Source organism: Contarinia nasturtii, unplaced genomic scaffold (genome assembly GCF_009176525.2).
Source record: "Contarinia nasturtii isolate CC-2019 unplaced genomic scaffold, AAFC_CNas_1.1 Cnas_scaffold_864, whole genome shotgun sequence".
NCBI classification, from domain to species: Eukaryota; Metazoa; Arthropoda; class Insecta; order Diptera; family Cecidomyiidae; genus Contarinia; species Contarinia nasturtii.
In genome coordinates this window covers 3,638,223-3,654,907 of record NW_022198211.1, presented here as the reverse complement: position 1 = coordinate 3,654,907, position 16,685 = coordinate 3,638,223, and the positions used below count along the sequence as shown (strand labels likewise).

Genomic DNA, 16,685 nt, shown 5'->3' with positions numbered 1-16,685 from the left:
TGATGGTAGTGCTAGCGCAGGCAATTGTGTGGTTTTACATTTTTTCATTGTTTGTCAGACACTTAACTAATATACGACTCCTTTATAAAAACACATTGACTTTTGACTTTGAATACAAAAGTAGTTATTATCGCCTAGTGCATCATTCTTGCTAATTAAAATTGTCGGATCACTACTCGACTGTTGTTTTAGTTGAAACATTCATCTTTACTTTATACAATAAAAGAAACTAGTGCAAATATGTGTAAATAAAACTTAGGAGTCTCAAGTTGAAACACACGTTAGCTCTCAATAAATAAAAAATCAATAAAAGAACAAGTTTTTTAAATCATAAACAGCTCTGATAATCATGTTTACAAACACCACAACACTTGGAAATCCTTTTTTTGCAATAATAAAAAAAACCTTTTGTTGATCGGCCAAATTGAGTTATTTTAACAGGTTCGTCGCCGTTTTGAGTCTTTTTAATTTGATATCGAAAAACCACTCAACAGAGTTTAGTGAGTGATTTTTTAATGATGCTGTGACACGTGAAACTTAGAATCTATACAATTTTTAGCCAAAAGCTTTGATTTTTCTGCATTAGTATAACTTTGGGCGGAAAATGTTATTATTCAATTTTTTAAGAGTAAGTCATTAAATGCAATGATTAAATTGATCACTTTATTTTAATAACCTTTTAATACTCGTTATGAATTGATCAATTGATTGAACGGGCCCCGTGCTCAAGAGGTTAATCGTCTCAATTAGAATTTAAATTATTTCGTGGCCGAATTTATTGTTCAAATTGGCAATTAGCATGGACCGCATTTAGTAATAATAGTTTCTTGCAAAATCGTTCAAGGTCGCGATCGATGAACATTGCTTCGGAATTGGTAGTGCTATTCATTGGGTGAATTTTTGATATTTATACAATGGAATGCGTATAATGTGCGTACATCCAAATGCAAAAAAAATTAAATCCTATTAAAGTCAAATAAAAAAGTAGTAAAAAATATTATGCAAGAACATTAACATTACTTAAGATTTCTGTTTAAATTTTTTTCGATCTGCATTCAACTACTTTGTTAGCAGTGTTTATGTTTTCAGGTATTAACATGCAACTACACAGGCAATGCAGCGATGATTGCGGCCGTTTCATTGATACGACTTCCAACACACATATCAAGCATGTGGCATTGTATTCATGTTGTGTACAATATGAGCCAGTTTTATGTACCTAACCACCAATCGCATGGCCAAATGGAATACAAAAAAAACAGATTTGCCATTCAAAAAAACTTCATATTTTAACATCTGCAACGATTTGTAATTGTCAGTATGCGTTGAGCGTTGAAACGGTATGTAACGGTAAAACAGTGAATGTAAATATTTGGATTAGTGTTTATCGTCCATCACTTTTATAAGAATTGGTTTTCGTCGTATTGATACTTTAAGAAATTATGACTATGTTGATTTAAGTGTAGAGAAAATATTATTTGAAAGTAATTTTTTTGCGGAAAAAAGTGAACGTTTAAAAAGATATGTTCATTTTTTTATTTGTTAAACAGTTAACATTTCTAACTGAAAGTAATTATTGACCGTAAGCCGGCCAGACTCGAATGATAAACTATACTGACCTGGATCAATCGAACCTTAGTTCTTACTACAGAAATATGCATTTTGAAATTTAAATATTTTGTATTCGATCGATATTTTCTCATTTATGTCGTGGAGTTCTGTATACATATTTCTCTCATGTTGCTCTATAACAAATATTCTTGAAACAAAAATGATTAAAATCATACATTAAAAAAATGCAGTCACAGTGACAGGTGTGAAATAATGTGGACTAAATGAAACATTTTATTGTGAAAATCGTATGAGTTCCTTATTTTAAAACATCGATTTGAATTCTGTTTAAATCGGTATAATTGACAAAAAATCAAGTGCTTTCCGTTTTTGGTTCAAAATCGCTAATTGGCATGCAAGAGTGGGTCCCTCGTCATACACAGAAAACTGCAAAGCTCATAAGGCATTTGGTGTTTTTATCGATTATTCCATACCACAAATCATTACGAAATTCAACTTCGGGGTTAACAATGTTGATAAAATGGTTTTGTTTTTATTTGAAAATGTACGGCGTGCGCTATTATTAATAATAGAAGCTATTTGTAAAACAAAAGAAACTAGACAAATGCTGAGAATGTCTGCCCGGATGAATTACAATAGCGGTGCAATGAAATTTGTTTGCATAAACCCATTGTAATGTTTATATTTCTTATTCAAATCTCATCCGCCCTTGAAACTAATTACAGTTTGTCGTTTGTCCAAAAGAAGAAAAGCGATATGTTGACCTGTTCGAAATAAAAAAAACTTATCTTTGATGTAATGTTATGTTCGGACACGATATTATCTAATGAGATAAGCAGTATGCGTGGAACAAGTGGCGTTTCAACAATCATCACATGATATTCTATTATTAAAAACATTGTTGTAATTTGTTCAACTTTTGATATCATATTTTTCTACTTCGGTATCAAAAGACACGATTTCGGTGTTAAAACAGTTCATGGATTTTTTTTATTAAATTTGCAAAATATAAAGATTTTCTACGGCCCTGGCTTGATGTACACATAAAATAGTCAAATGTTTACCGATAAAATCATCACTTGCCGTAAAACAATTTATTAGAAACATTTATGAAATATAACAATGTCAATTAGAGATATGACGAAAAGTTTTGGTTGGAAAATGGACATAATTTATTTTAAGTTTCTGAAATGATGAAATTTATTTCTTTATTTAATTTTATGACATCTTCTATGTATTTGGAAATGTTTTTTATGAGAATCGGTACTATTTTTGCAGGCACGTTTTTTGCGCCTGTTTAAGTGAAGCACTTTCGTTTTGAATATATGCCTTACAATGTTGTTCCCTCGTAAATAGAAATTATGGTTTGCGTGACTCGAACAAAATTTATCTCATATTCAATTAGATGTTATCGAAAGAGTAGTCTTTCATTACACATGCAAGCATCGGACCACGGAGTTAAAAGAAACTGATTGCGCAAAACTTCAAGCAATAAAAAAATCTAATCTTGTGGACATGATCTATAATGCTAAGAAAATGCGTTTACAAGTCGATTTACGAGCACTTTGTAACAGGTTTCATAGAAACTTATATTACATTTGCAATAAATATTGTGACACCGCTAAGCACCCATTTTACAAAAATTGACTTACCAACTTACAAACGGGTTTGCTTGACAGAATTTTATGTGACCAGTTTATTGCGTGGTTGAAAGTGCAACCAAAATCGGTTAATTCTTTCTCTGGAGCAAAGCATTCTGAAATAATTTCACAATGAAGTAAATATTAGCCACTTGTTCCACGAAATTACAAAAGAAAAATCTGGCGAAGGCCGAACATTCTACTTTGGAACAAGTTTTTTATCACCAAGAAGACAAAATTTCGTTCAAATGAACAAAAAAATACAGAGAGCTGTCAAGCAGATGCCATTCACTTTCTGCTGTAATTTCGGTTTTTCGATGCACAAACGCGTAACATGCCCTTATTTATGGTTAACAGTTAACACACATAGTGGCCGCTTGAATTTTGTGATGCGGTAATGCATATTATGCATGAAAAACTTTAATAACAATGTATGAAATTTATAACAATTGCATAGTTCAAAAATGGTGTTTCTTTCTTGACACGAATCAACACTGTGATTTAGTTATTTAATCTTCAATAAAAATTTGTATTAATTTATTTGAAATGATTATTTTGGTATATTTATTTCAAATAAATGAGACACACAAGTGCAAAAAGAGTTAATGGCAATTTAATCGACAAAATCAATAACTTTTCAAATCATATTATGTAAAATAAATCATTTCACGTTTGGACGTTTATTCAATCAATATAGTAGTGATTTTCCTTTTTTTAAAAACCTTGAAGCATCAGTGAAAATACTTCGTACCATTTACCAAATCTTGAGTTAACAAGTTTTCTCGTCTTCTTCATTGACCTCGGATCAATCGAATCAAAAAGATGTTGAAAGATTTCTTTTATATGGAAAAATATTTTGTTTTCTCTTTGCAGATAAGAATTCACCGTAAAGATGTTGTGTACGAGAGAATATTTGCTGTTTTTCGTGGCAGTGTTTAGTTTACTGTTATCAAATGTTTTTTGTGATTCTCATCTATATCAGCCACATGAGACCGAAGTGATACATAATTCACATTTACCACTTCAACCTGAATTGGTGAGAGTGTTCGAAAACTGTCACAAAAAGTCCGGCACATTCGATCTCTGTATAAAGAATGCATTCAACGAGCTAAGAGTATACTTCAAAAGTGGTAAGTTTAATACATTTTTTCGAACAAAAAAGAAACATGATGTGGTGAAAATAAGACTCCCCCGAAAATATCTCTCAAGCGCTTGTCCATTCCACTGATTCTATAAATGTGTATACAAAGCCAAGTTTATTATATGAATGTCGTTGCTACACAAAAGCAAAATCAAAATGTGTATGTAGTGGTAAATTGAGCTGAACTATTGTAATTCAGAGATGAATTCTATATTAAGTGAACCGTTCGACCTGCATCACGTAAGTATAAAAGTTGTCGGTCGTATATGTGCAATGATTTTCTTGTGCTCACATTTATATTTGGTATTTACAAGCAAATTGTCACCTTTGCACATTAATCAATTTCCATATTCGATGAGTTCGAATCGAAGCTGAGTGAGGCATTTATGTACAATGAAAATAAAGAGCAATGACGCAGCCAAATGACTTTGACTCAATTTCTTCAAGTTGCTTTGAAACTGAGCTTTATAAAAAGTTATGATATTTTTTAGGTTTCCCCAACATTCATATCGCTCCGTTCGATCCACACAAATCGCCACACGTAAGAGACCATTTTAAACGATCTATTCACGTCTGATTTTCAATATCAATATGTATGCACTACTAATTCATGTACTTCATTCACATCGACCTCGATGCAATTTTTGCTGTGTCATTCCATACATATTGCATGTCTTCATATTTATATCTTAATCATTTGTATTTCATTAAGGTGGAGCAAAGACGCGGAACTACGTTTGCAAGTGGAAGTGGCTATCGATTGATTCTAAGGCATGTTTCGGAATACGGATGGACGAATTCCAAAGTCACGAAATATAGGTTTGATTCTTTTTTTCACAAAAGAAAAACAATTTATTACATAAATCTAATTCAAAATTATGTTATTTTCAGAACGGATTTTGAAAACAATCGAATAATCTACACACAAGAATTTCCTGAAAAGAGCCTTGATGGTGAATACGAATTCAAGGGTTTGATGTTCGGAAGACCATTTGTAACAAAGGGCATTTGGAATATGACACTCTATGACTATGCGTAAGTTGAAATTGAGTTAAGATTAACTTAAAATGCAGGATTGATGCATGAGTATGCAATTTTCAGTCAAACAACAAGTGTTACTCGGGTTGGAGGACCGGGTGGATTGCTAAAAGTGCGTGTCGAAATTGATAAATTGGGCGATTTAAAGTTGAAAATTTCCGATTTATTTGGCGGACGAAAAGTCATTGGTGAGTATTACAATGAGGAATGAAGAATAATATATCCTCATAAATATGAAAAAACCAATTTTCTATAATAAAAAAAAATATTTTTTTTCTCTTCAAAACAGAAAGCACAGCGGATTTTCTTATAAATAATATGTGGAGACCCGGATTTCCATTTGTTCGACCATTAATCAATGACTTAGTTAGTACAGCATTCACAGATATTTTCAATGAATCATTCAGATATTTTCCAGTAGATGATTACATAAAAGAGTAATCCATTTAGATTTGTATGTATATATTTTGTAAATACTTTGTCAATTTAGAAGCCATTCTTTCATTCATGAACATTTAGAAAATTTTATAAAAATAAATTTCTTAAAAATATTTGAATTAGGTTTTTAGTTACTTTTTGTTATATTAAATTCAATCCAATAAGTGAATTTATTAAAAACAATTTGATTTAACAAAACCAAAACCTATGTATAAACATACGAATGCATGGCGAATATTCGAATATGGGTGTATTGTTTTCGAAAAATACAAACACAATAGAATAAAAAGTAGCAAAAGCAAATTCAATTTTGTACTTATATTCACCACATACACTGGATAAACATGTGAGATTTTCCATTCGAAGGCAGAATAAATCTAGTACATCATTGTAGTAGCAATAAAATTTACGAGATTCGATGGCGACGCAGTATTGAAACGCGCGCGCTTTTATCGTCTTTTTATTCAATCATATGTGAATCAAAAAGTGTGTTAAAGCTATAAGGTATCGTAGTATTTCGCGCGCTTTTTGAATCATATATTCTCCTCAATTGATATAGCCGGTGTGTTTTCGCTACTATACAGCATACTTCGCACTGTTGCACCATCCATGCACTACTATAGTGTTGGTATTCATATGTGATGCGTTTGCGTGTATTGTTTCAGTTATGTTAAATTCCCCTGTGTGTGCATACATCGACTACGTCCAATGACAGTTCGTTGTTGGGCTGAACTCTTTGTATGTATGTAGGGGCCAATACTCTGTTTACATTCGATGACGTTTGTTTGTGCTAGTGCGCTACAATCGAACTGCGTGCGTATGAGAGAGAATGAGAGAGTTTGTTGTTTGTAAGTTTCGTCTCTTTCTTCTTAGCTAGTCAGCTGTCACACATTTTGACATTTGCCAAGCCGTACGATTCAGCCGTTCAGCGCGCGCACACCATCGCACATGTGAAGAGGCAATAACGAGATATATTGAAGAGTCAATGAGAGCTGTTGATCCGAGGAGCATGCGTTTGTATAGGAATAATACATGCTTACACGGAAAATTTTATTGTATAAATATATTCACGAAATATACACAACGATAGCGTATGCCGATAAATGAGAAGTTTGCATAGACCAATACTCATCGCGTGATTCGCACATTTTTCAATATTCAATCGTACACCGAACAGTGAGTACGGATTTTTTTAAACAACACACGCTGTCATATTTCGTTCTTTAAAACGCGCACATTTTTTCACTGTGACACATTTATTTCGATTAAATTATCGAATATTTTTTATTCTTATTGTTGTTGGTTATGTTTTAATAAAAACAAAATCTGTCGGTTGACGTATTTTGCAATCAGTAAACAAGTATGATTTCATTTAATTATATTGGATTGCTTCAGACATAAGAATTTTAACGTGAATTAAAATAAATTGCACGCTCTGTTCAAATAAAATCGAGTTGATTGAACGGAAGGTATAACTTTTTTTTCATCGTGAATTCACGTGAATTGAACATTAATAAAATCATCTTGTTCTTTTTTTTAAAATTTAAATCTAGAATTGTGCCACATATAAAGCAGCAGAGAGACCAACGTATTCAGCTTGACAAGTAGAACACACTGTCAATTGACAATTGAATTAAAATTGTGTTTAATGCAAAACGTGAATTTCATTTTTTTCTCAACTGAAGCTAAAAAAAGAAATTAATCAACTATGGAAATTGAATTCGATATCAATAGTGTAGATAAATTACCAGATTGTAAATACGAGTGTAAGTATTCAACTTTGTTGACAAATTGTGTGATAAGCGTTGACAGTTGACAGTATATTGATGCGTCAAGCCCACGCTTTCGTCATCGAACAAGTGAAATGTTTGTATCATACTCACACGTTAGTTGAATCATGACAAATCTATTCATTTCAAAAATAATTTGAATATGTTTACATTTTGCCTCTTTTAAACAACGAACTGTCGTGTTTATGCATATGAAACGTCAAGATGTTTTTTTCTTCATACATACACCGTCAGAAAATGTCAAACTAATTATTTTATTCTATTGTGCCAAATTGATATAATTTGATTCTTTTTATGCAATTCATTTTTCTCCTTTTTCTTTTTATACGCAGATTTGGATCACACAGCCGATGTTCAGTGAGTTATTTGATTTGCACAATTTTATGTTATTATAAAAAAAAAAAAATGTCAATTACGTTTGAATGTATTTTCTAATTTGATTTTGCATAAATTTGCTCGTAATTGAGTTGAAAATTCATTTTCATGACATTTTTTTCTTGTCTCTTCTTTTTTCGATTCACGCTATCGATGTGTATTGCTGCGGCTATTAATCAATGCTCGTTTCACGCAAATCTGGTTCATCCATCGTGGCCGTCGACGTGGTTTTAAATTTATGCAAAATCAAATCATGACAGATTGCATGCATGGGGTAGCACACTTACAGAAGCATTCGAACAGTGCGGCGTGGCGATGTTTGCATACATGACAGAAATCGAAACGGTCGAACTAAAGCAGTGTTTCAAAATTACTGCGTCTGGTGATGATATCGAATCGCTTCTTTTTCATTTCCTTGATGAGTTGTTGTTTTTGTTTTCGGCCGAACCATTTTTGGTGTGCGCCAAACTGGAAATCAGTAAATTGGATTTGGTTGACTTTGAAATCGATTGCTTATGCTATGGTGAACCATTCCAATTAGGGAAGCATCCGCAAGGCACTGAAGTTAAAGCAATCACCTACTCAGCCATGCAAGTTATACAAAAGCCAACGAAAAATGAAGTCTATGTCATCATCGATATCTGAGCGGCATCACCATCACTTACCACTGTCTCTCGCATCAGTTTGAAAGCAATGATAACGATAATAGCAACAACAAAGTCAGTGCACTTTGAAACTGTTTGTTATTTGTACTTTTGAAAAAAGGTAAATTATGATTTTTAAGCAATATTTAAACATAAAGTTAGACTACTAAGACTAAGTCATTTTAAATATCTGACCAACAATCAGAATGATGCTCGAGATAGAGAAAATATTTTTATATTCAATAAAATATATACTACTCTCGTACAAAACTTTATAAAATATATTATAATCACAACGATAATTGTGAATTATTCAGATAACCATAATCAAAATATCTAATAAAAATGATATAACAACCATAATTTGTAAAATGGCAGTACTCTGCAATTATCAGTACTTCAATTATAATGCGTAGTATTTTGTTTACAACAAAAGAGACAAAAAATCTGAAGAGATTTTGTGTGACACAAACATGAAAACATTGTATTGAAGAGTTGCATTATTTACGAAAATTCCCTTGCCATATGAAAGACCAGCAAAAACAACAGAATCTGCCCTTATGCATATTTACTTACATCTGAATAATTGAATTCCGTGTTGTTCCGGCTTACAGTTAAAAAAAAAAAGCGCTGCATCAATGTTACACATAATAACACGGCAATATATTGCGATCGAACACAGAGAACTGCCGATATAAAGAATGTACAAACTACTAATTAACAAGCTTTTGAACATGAATACCAAACAGAATGAGCCAGACATTAGATTAAGATATTTTCAGTCAGCTGAATCAGTTCAGGCGCTGAAATGGAGTGAAACCAAGAAATGATTGTTATAACGATTGTAAGTGTTTTTATAACCATAACAATCACTTCTGCTATTTTCATTCCATTTCAGCGCCTGACGTTAGCTCCCTGAGCTGAATCAGCTGCCCGAAAATATCTCAATATAATTTGTGAGAATGACTAAAATTATTAATTCGAAAAAGGTAAGTAAGTCTCGTACATACTTAATTCTTTATTTTCAATTTTAGTTATATAAAATGGAAAAATAATATTCTTGAAGCGTATACCAATTATCTAGGGGAAAGTAATGTAAAAAAGTTAAGCATTAATTACGCATGCTGTTATTATTATTTTACTCTTCATCAAGAAATCCGTGTGGAGTAAATGAATGAGACTGAGAACCAGAGAGAAAGAGAGGTGGACAGACAGAGAGAAATTGGTTATTTACATTCAGAGCATATACTGAGCATAGATATATATCCGGGATATTTCGTGAGTATCCGATATTTATCGCAGCCAGACATTATAATGGAGTGAAAACAATAGAAGTGATTGTTATAGGTCTAAGTATAAAACCATTTACATTACTACAATCACTATAACAATAACTTCTATTGTTTTTACTCTATTTCAAAGTCTGGCTCCAATAAATATCGGATACTGACAAAATATCCAGGATATATATCTATGCTTAGTATATGCTCTGTTTACATTCTAAAAGTTGTGATGTTTTTGTGCATAATTGTAAGAAATAAATATATGCGCCACACATCTGTGTTCTATTGACCAGTGCAATACACAACGTTGGACAATTTTTGCAATCCAATTGCAACATGGAAATTTTCTATGAATATTTCAGCATCTTTTTTCATTCTATGCTTGATAATGATGATGGGGCAGTCATACATGCATACTGTGTCTTTTTGTTAATAGCAATTCGGTATGTTTGCGTCGAGTATGTTCTTAACGAAAAGTAAATCGGTCTGGGTGTCATAAAAACTACAATGCTCTATTCTCGCAATCCATATGTTGTATTGTAAAAAACTATTTACAACATTCAGATTCTTATCCTTTTGTTCTTTTTTGTCTGCAACTGTGCATGAAAAACAATCGAAACAAATCTAACGAGCCTCGAACAAACGATTCTGCTTACATTGTGAGATCAATGGAAATAGATAAGACGCTAGAAGAAATGTCTTAACATTTGCCGCTGATGGATACGTACACTACACTCTTGTAGTTTTATCTTCTTTTTTTTTGTTATTTTGTAAGTATGTGTTATGTTATGCGTGACTAATTTGAAGGAGAGTCTTTTTTGGCTCGAGTCACAAATTAAGAGACAGGGAGAGTTAAAATATTATTCGTTGTTGATCAAGTATTTCATCCATATGAATGAATTCATCAAAAATAAAAACGATTTTTTTTAAATCACTTTCGACGATTACACTGTAACTTTTGAAGTAATACAACTTTTAAAATTACCGCTAAAAAAATTCATGTCGATGTTTTCAGATAAAATGCATTTCTTAAAATTAAAATTTGAAAAAGAAATGCATTGATTTAAAAAATAAAATTTAAGAAACGTAATGAAATGAACAATGGATTTGTCTTGTATGTGTAAAATCTACGCTGTAGATTTGGTTTTATGGAGAAAAAAATTCGCCGGTATTTTATAATAATAGTTTAATATTGCAATATCATGTGAAATGATTCACTGTGTTTTACGAAATAGAAATTGAGAATTAAAGAGAGCAAAGCACGTAAATACATCGACATCTGCTGTATATAAAGTAAAACAACAAGAAGCCGATTCGATTGCCGTATGAATGAATGTGAATGAAACTAGGTAACTGTTTTTTCAAAGCACCACCAGGGGGACGGCGGAGTAAGTATAACCAAAATTAATTTAATTTTAAACGAAAATATGAAATTAGATGCTAAAAATTATTTTCCAAAAAGTTTGAATTTTTCAAATTTGTCAGAAAGTAGTCATTTGAAATACGATTGAAATCGGTGCTTCCGTTTGCACGATGAATGAGAAAAACGTATTAGTTTCGCGGGCAATTTAAGTCTTTCGAAATAAAGCCCATTAATTCAATATGAAAAATATTTTTTTATATTTTAATTAATTATTTACTGATAACGATAATAAATGTTCATACAATGATAAATCAATTTAAATTTTTATTTTTATAAATGTCAAACACCTTTGATTTGATATTTGCGTACTTTTTGTTCATGATTCGTGGTTTTTCTTCCGGTTCAGGTTTTTTCACAACTCTGCGATAAATTGGAAAAGTTTTCTTTGTAAAACCTTCATTTAAATTACGGTTGACCATGATGTACTTTTCAACTTCATTTTTCCACTGACGAAAATATCCCCAGCTCAGAATAGTCTTCATGTCTGGCCTTTTTTCTTTCTCATAAGACGGAATGAATTGTTTTTTGCCAGAAAGTGGATTCGATAATTTGAATGAATCCTCAGGCTTGACTGGCGCAGCTCTGTGCCATACACCTTTACGTTTATTACAACTCATAGCTTGTATTTTCAACCAATAATCTCCATCAGATTTTTCAAAAAGCGAATATGAAATAAATTTTTTGTGATTTTCCCTTTGGATTTTATGAAATTGGAAAACAATAAAATTGATTTCAATGTCAATGATTGTTTAGATTATAATGTTCGACAACTAAATTGCGCCGAATCATTTTAAATTTGAGCGCCACTGCCTAATTTATGGATTGTTTATTGATTTTCACCAACGACTGAATCTGAATCTACTACTTCGTTCATACCGTATAGAAATACGAAGTAAACAAAAAAAAATACTTTCGTGTTGACGTATGAATTGCTGGTGTTTTTCTTGTTGTATTGGTGAGAATGACGGCGACAATGCCCATCATACAATGGCATCTCTGCACAGTAAACTTTGATGAACGGTTGTGAGTATGTGCTTATACAAATTATATGCAACACACGCACATACATATACACACATACTCAGTGCCGCCTCAGTGTGTTGTCGATTTTCGGATGAAACCGTTTTTTTTTTCTTTTCGGTTCTCGTTCGATTCTTTACATCGAAAGGTATACATATACATAACATACGGTACACGTTACCGTCAAAGGCAAGCTTCCATATGTGTGTGAAACATAAGAGAGAAATTTACTACTACCGAAACGAATAGGCCATAGTATACAGAATTTGAGTTGCTGTTCATTTGCGTGCAACCATCGTCAGAAAACGTCTTTTTTACTTCTGGGCTGTCGATTCTCTATGAATACGGCGCTGTAGTATAAACCACTACATGATATTCATTAAAAGCCAAACCAAATAAAAGACAGTGTGAGAGAATATTTATTTTTTTTATGTGAAAACAGCACTCAGTTTGAAGAAACTGAAAAAAAATTAACATAAAAATTGACAGTGTTTATCTCTTCGACAAAAATATATAGAGTGAATTTTATTTGACTCCAAAGCATAAACGTGCATTCGATCGTATATATGTATATATATTTTTGTATGCCGAGCAACTATGTAAAAGAGTTACGAGAGAGATATATATATTATTGGTATATGTGTGTCGAAAAGCGATAGACTTGCTAACTATTGGTTTTTTTGTGTCTGTGGAAATTTAATCAAAAAATTTTTTTTTTTGGTAAAATCAAAGTAGAAACAACAATTTAAATTTCATCGTTTTAATGAAAATTTGCAAACTGAAGAGATATAAAGCGCGACGCCAATCCAACTCATCTCTTTTTTTCGTGTGTCAATTGCAGCTGTGTGTGACCCGTGTGTGAGCCTCTTATTTCGTTCGCGCTGTGTGTCTGACGACGATCTAAAACCTCAATTACACTGCGTATGTATAAAATGCGGCGGACATTTTTCACTATACAGCATTTTTCATCATCAATTCAAATCTCGCCGATTTGATTCCAGTTCTTTATCTGTCTATCGATCTTGGGACAAACAGTACAATATTAAATTCAACCATAAAGACATTTGTTCGTATTTGAACAATACCCGAACGAAAAAGCAACACAAAAATATATTCAGATAATGAATCAATGATAAAAAATTTAAACGTGAACTTATTTGGATTTGGTGTGTTTGATTGACAATTCGCAGAGAGAAATAAACGTTCACATGTTCAAAAAAATAAAATTAAAGAGCAGTGAGGTATAGAGAGAGAGAGACAGAGATAGAGAGAATAAAGTAGTTTGTCGGCGATAAGCATTATAGCAAGCAAAAAAGAAATTTAATGACAGTTTTTCAGCAATGAAATCATAATCAAAGTGCAGTCTTTGAATGCATGTAATGTGTTGGCGAAGGAGGAAATTTTAAAGCAAAATCAACAAAAAAAACGCACATTTTTTTCATTCAACTCTATACTGAGTCGGTAAGTGATCTCTATCATTAAAGTGTAACTAGTTATTCGTTTTTTTTTTATTTTGTACATCAAAATTGCTAATCTAAAATCGAGAATACATTAACGAACATCATGGATACGGGACCTTTAAATCGTTTCGTCCAGTTCGGATGTTGTCTTTTTTCTTCACGTTGCTTCTTCTTTTTAATAAAATGATTGGTTACGTTAGACGATATCGCGCTTTTCCTATTCAACTCAATACCATAAAACTGCGTTGTTGTGTTTTTTTTTTCGATTTGACGAAATACGAAATTCGCCGCAACTTTTTTTTCTGTGTTCTTTCTGATGTGCCTGAAATTGTGTGCTATGTTATTCGCTGTAGCTGTTGCTCGATTTTTTGTGTGTGCTATGTTTCTCTTTACATTTTGTTTTTGCTTTTGAGAGAGTTGGGCCCTCTCGCGAGTATGTGTAGCACAAATAGCATATAGTAGTTTGAGAATGTACGCGAAAGATACTATTTAAAATACAACACACAACACAAATAAAAACTGACAAATATATAGCAGAAGGAAAGAGCGAGAACGAGCGAACAAGAGAGAAAGACACATTCACAATCATGAATCGTAACAAAAACGATGGTAAGCAGCAAGAGCGCCCAGTGTGCGAATTGACGAGAACGGCAAACAGAAAAATTTCATAGAGAGAAAATGAAAGAACAAATAGAACCCGTTGAGAGAGAAAACAAGCAACTAACAAGCATACATCGAATGGAAATTTAATTCGACAGAAACGCGCACTAACATATAAAGTGCCAAACAACAAAAACAACAACAACATAGTCATTGACAGAACATTTACTTTATTGGCACAATATTTTCATGGTATAGAGTGAAAAAATAAATTAAAATAAGTTTAAATGGGAATCGAAATCGATTGCGAAGAAAAAGCTCTGAAATTCAATTAAAATTCAACATGAAAAAGAGCATCGAGTCATTTCGGCCAATTGGCGATTGCATGCGTTTCCTCATTCCGCGCCAATTGATTTGTACATCACTTCAATTCGAAGTCCGGCGATCCATCAATCCATCAATGTTCGCTAAACGTGGATTTTGCATTGCAAATCGTCGATGCACCGGCTTTTTGAAAATGCATGCGCGCATTTTGACAATTCGAAATCAATGGTATAGAGATAGTAATGTATAACAAGATTTTCATACACTGTCTCCATGCAACACACACTCAAAGCGAGTATATCAAAGCGTTGGCTGCATGGAGAATTTTCTCGCATTTATTTTTCTTTTTCGGATCATCGTTGCAATGAACATCGTTTATTTTTTTCCGGCATACTTTCGTCTCTTTCGCTCGATTTCCTAACCCTAACTTTATACCAAATCACACACGTATATTTTGTACTCTTTGCGGCATTGAAACTCTTCGTCGTATTTATTGTCTCACATACTGAAAACTATATAAAAAAAACAACAAAGTTACGCATTTCGTTTGTACTGCGCTGTTCTTGTACTTCGTTTGGTAGTCAATTTTCGAAATCATCGTTTAAATTCCGAACAAATTCGGTTCGATGTGTTGGTTGCCTGTTGGATGGAGTTTGAATTGAGAACATTTACGAGAAGAAAAAAATGGTTTCATCATCATGAAATATATGCGGCATATGACGCCATGCATTTCATATATGCGGAACGGGAAGCGATCGGATAGAGACAGAAAATGCGTATGTGATTTGTGGTTGTGATACATTTGATTGAGAACTAACCAACAAATAATGTGTTAAAATGCAATGCACACTTTGGTTTGCTTCTTCATATTCACTTGAGATTGTCTTGTTTCATGCATATTTGGCATGGAAATGATAAAATGTGTTTTTTTGGCAAGCATTCCGGTCAAACACCATCAAGAAAACGCCGTAAAAACTCCGATTCACAATGTGCTTATGTAATTATGCAAATTGTAATCATTAAATGAACGCCAATAAAATGACTCCAGCCAATTCAGTCTTGCATCAAATCCTCTCATTTTTCTCATTCTTTGTCTGGGAAAAATGTACAAAAACAGCGAATTATTTCAACATTTGGGAACCCAGAAAAGCAATACATGCTCTTCTTCTCCGTTCTTTGTCTCTGGGTTGCGTCGGTTCCGGTACATATGTCCATGTGTGTATCGAGAAGAATCTTAAACTGTTTGATATTTATTTTGATGTCACTTAAACGCGATTGGGGAGAGAGTAAGAGATGCGGGCATAGGAAAATGTTTGGTATAATAATAATCAGATGAGCAAACAGTGAAAGAGCGGGAGTGAGAAAGAGAAAAATACAGAGACCAAAAACAAAATGGCTCAAAGGTTGCTGTTGTCGTCGACGTCTTAGGCGATGTTGTACGGCGGTTCAAATTACTAGCGTTTATCTTTCGCATTGTTATTTGGGTTTGGAACATTTCTCGATACTGCGAATCCCAGTGAACCGTATTCTTCATAATCACAAATGGTGCACATTATGCGATTATCGTCATCTAATCTTCTTTATCATTTTTTGAACATTTTGTTTCCGTCCCACAATTCAATCCATACAATAAATGCGATTGTGAACGTTTACTGTTGTTGCTGCTACTGCTATCTGGGTATGTCAGTGTTTCATCATTTAATACTCTACATTGTCATCGAGTTGCACCAGCACCAGTGTGCGCTCACTTAATGAAGTCATTTTCATATTTTCTACTGTTTTATGCTATTAAATAACAGGACAACCGAACATGAATCAATGAATCTCATCGTATAAAATACATTGCCCGGTCGGTGTTCAGTTGGGTAAGAGTTCATTGTCGTTGTCGTTGTCGTCGTCGTCGTCGTCGTCGTCGTCGTCGTCGTCGTCGTCGTCGT

The 16,685-nt window shown here is 32.9% G+C and overlaps 3 protein-coding genes across 7 annotated transcripts in view; all 3 read left to right on the top strand.

Annotated features, from left to right (window-relative positions):
- The first annotated feature begins 1,087 nt into the window (after nt 1-1,087).
- LOC116342463 lies at nt 1,088-5,912 on the top strand. Of its 4 annotated transcripts, none has more exons than XM_031770093.1 (7): nt 1,088-1,340; nt 4,086-4,342; nt 4,845-4,894; nt 5,066-5,172; nt 5,245-5,388; nt 5,455-5,579; nt 5,681-5,912. In XM_031770093.1, the coding sequence occupies exons 2-7, from the start codon at nt 4,105-4,107 to the stop codon at nt 5,830-5,832; spliced, it is 816 nt and encodes a 271-aa protein (XP_031625953.1). In that variant the 5' UTR covers nt 1,088-1,340; nt 4,086-4,104; the 3' UTR covers nt 5,833-5,912. The 4 variants fall into 4 exon arrangements, with proteins under 4 accessions (XP_031625953.1, XP_031625954.1, XP_031625955.1 ...); XM_031770094.1 differs by having other exon boundaries at nt 1,328-1,364; XM_031770095.1 differs by having other exon boundaries at nt 1,332-1,350.
- Nucleotides 5,913-6,853: 941 nt separating this feature from the next.
- On the top strand, nt 6,854-9,001 carry LOC116342430 (protein archease-like). 2 transcript variants are annotated; one of them, XM_031770038.1, is made up of 4 exons: nt 6,854-7,005; nt 7,383-7,595; nt 7,952-7,976; nt 8,255-9,001. In XM_031770038.1, the coding sequence occupies exons 2-4, from the start codon at nt 7,538-7,540 to the stop codon at nt 8,637-8,639; spliced, it is 468 nt and encodes a 155-aa protein (XP_031625898.1). In that variant the 5' UTR covers nt 6,854-7,005; nt 7,383-7,537; the 3' UTR covers nt 8,640-9,001. The 2 variants fall into 2 exon arrangements, with proteins under 2 accessions (XP_031625898.1, XP_031625897.1); XM_031770037.1 differs by lacking the exon at nt 6,854-7,005 and adding an exon at nt 7,017-7,298.
- A 3,643-nt stretch (nt 9,002-12,644) lies between these two features.
- LOC116342363 (transcription factor E2f1) overlaps nt 12,645-16,685 on the top strand; it is a 35,278-nt gene continuing 31,237 nt past the window's right edge. The window contains exons 1-2 of the mRNA XM_031769935.1: nt 12,645-12,771; nt 13,206-13,825. The gene's annotated coding sequence lies outside the window, so the exon portion shown is untranslated. The remainder of the gene's footprint in view (nt 12,772-13,205; nt 13,826-16,685) is intronic.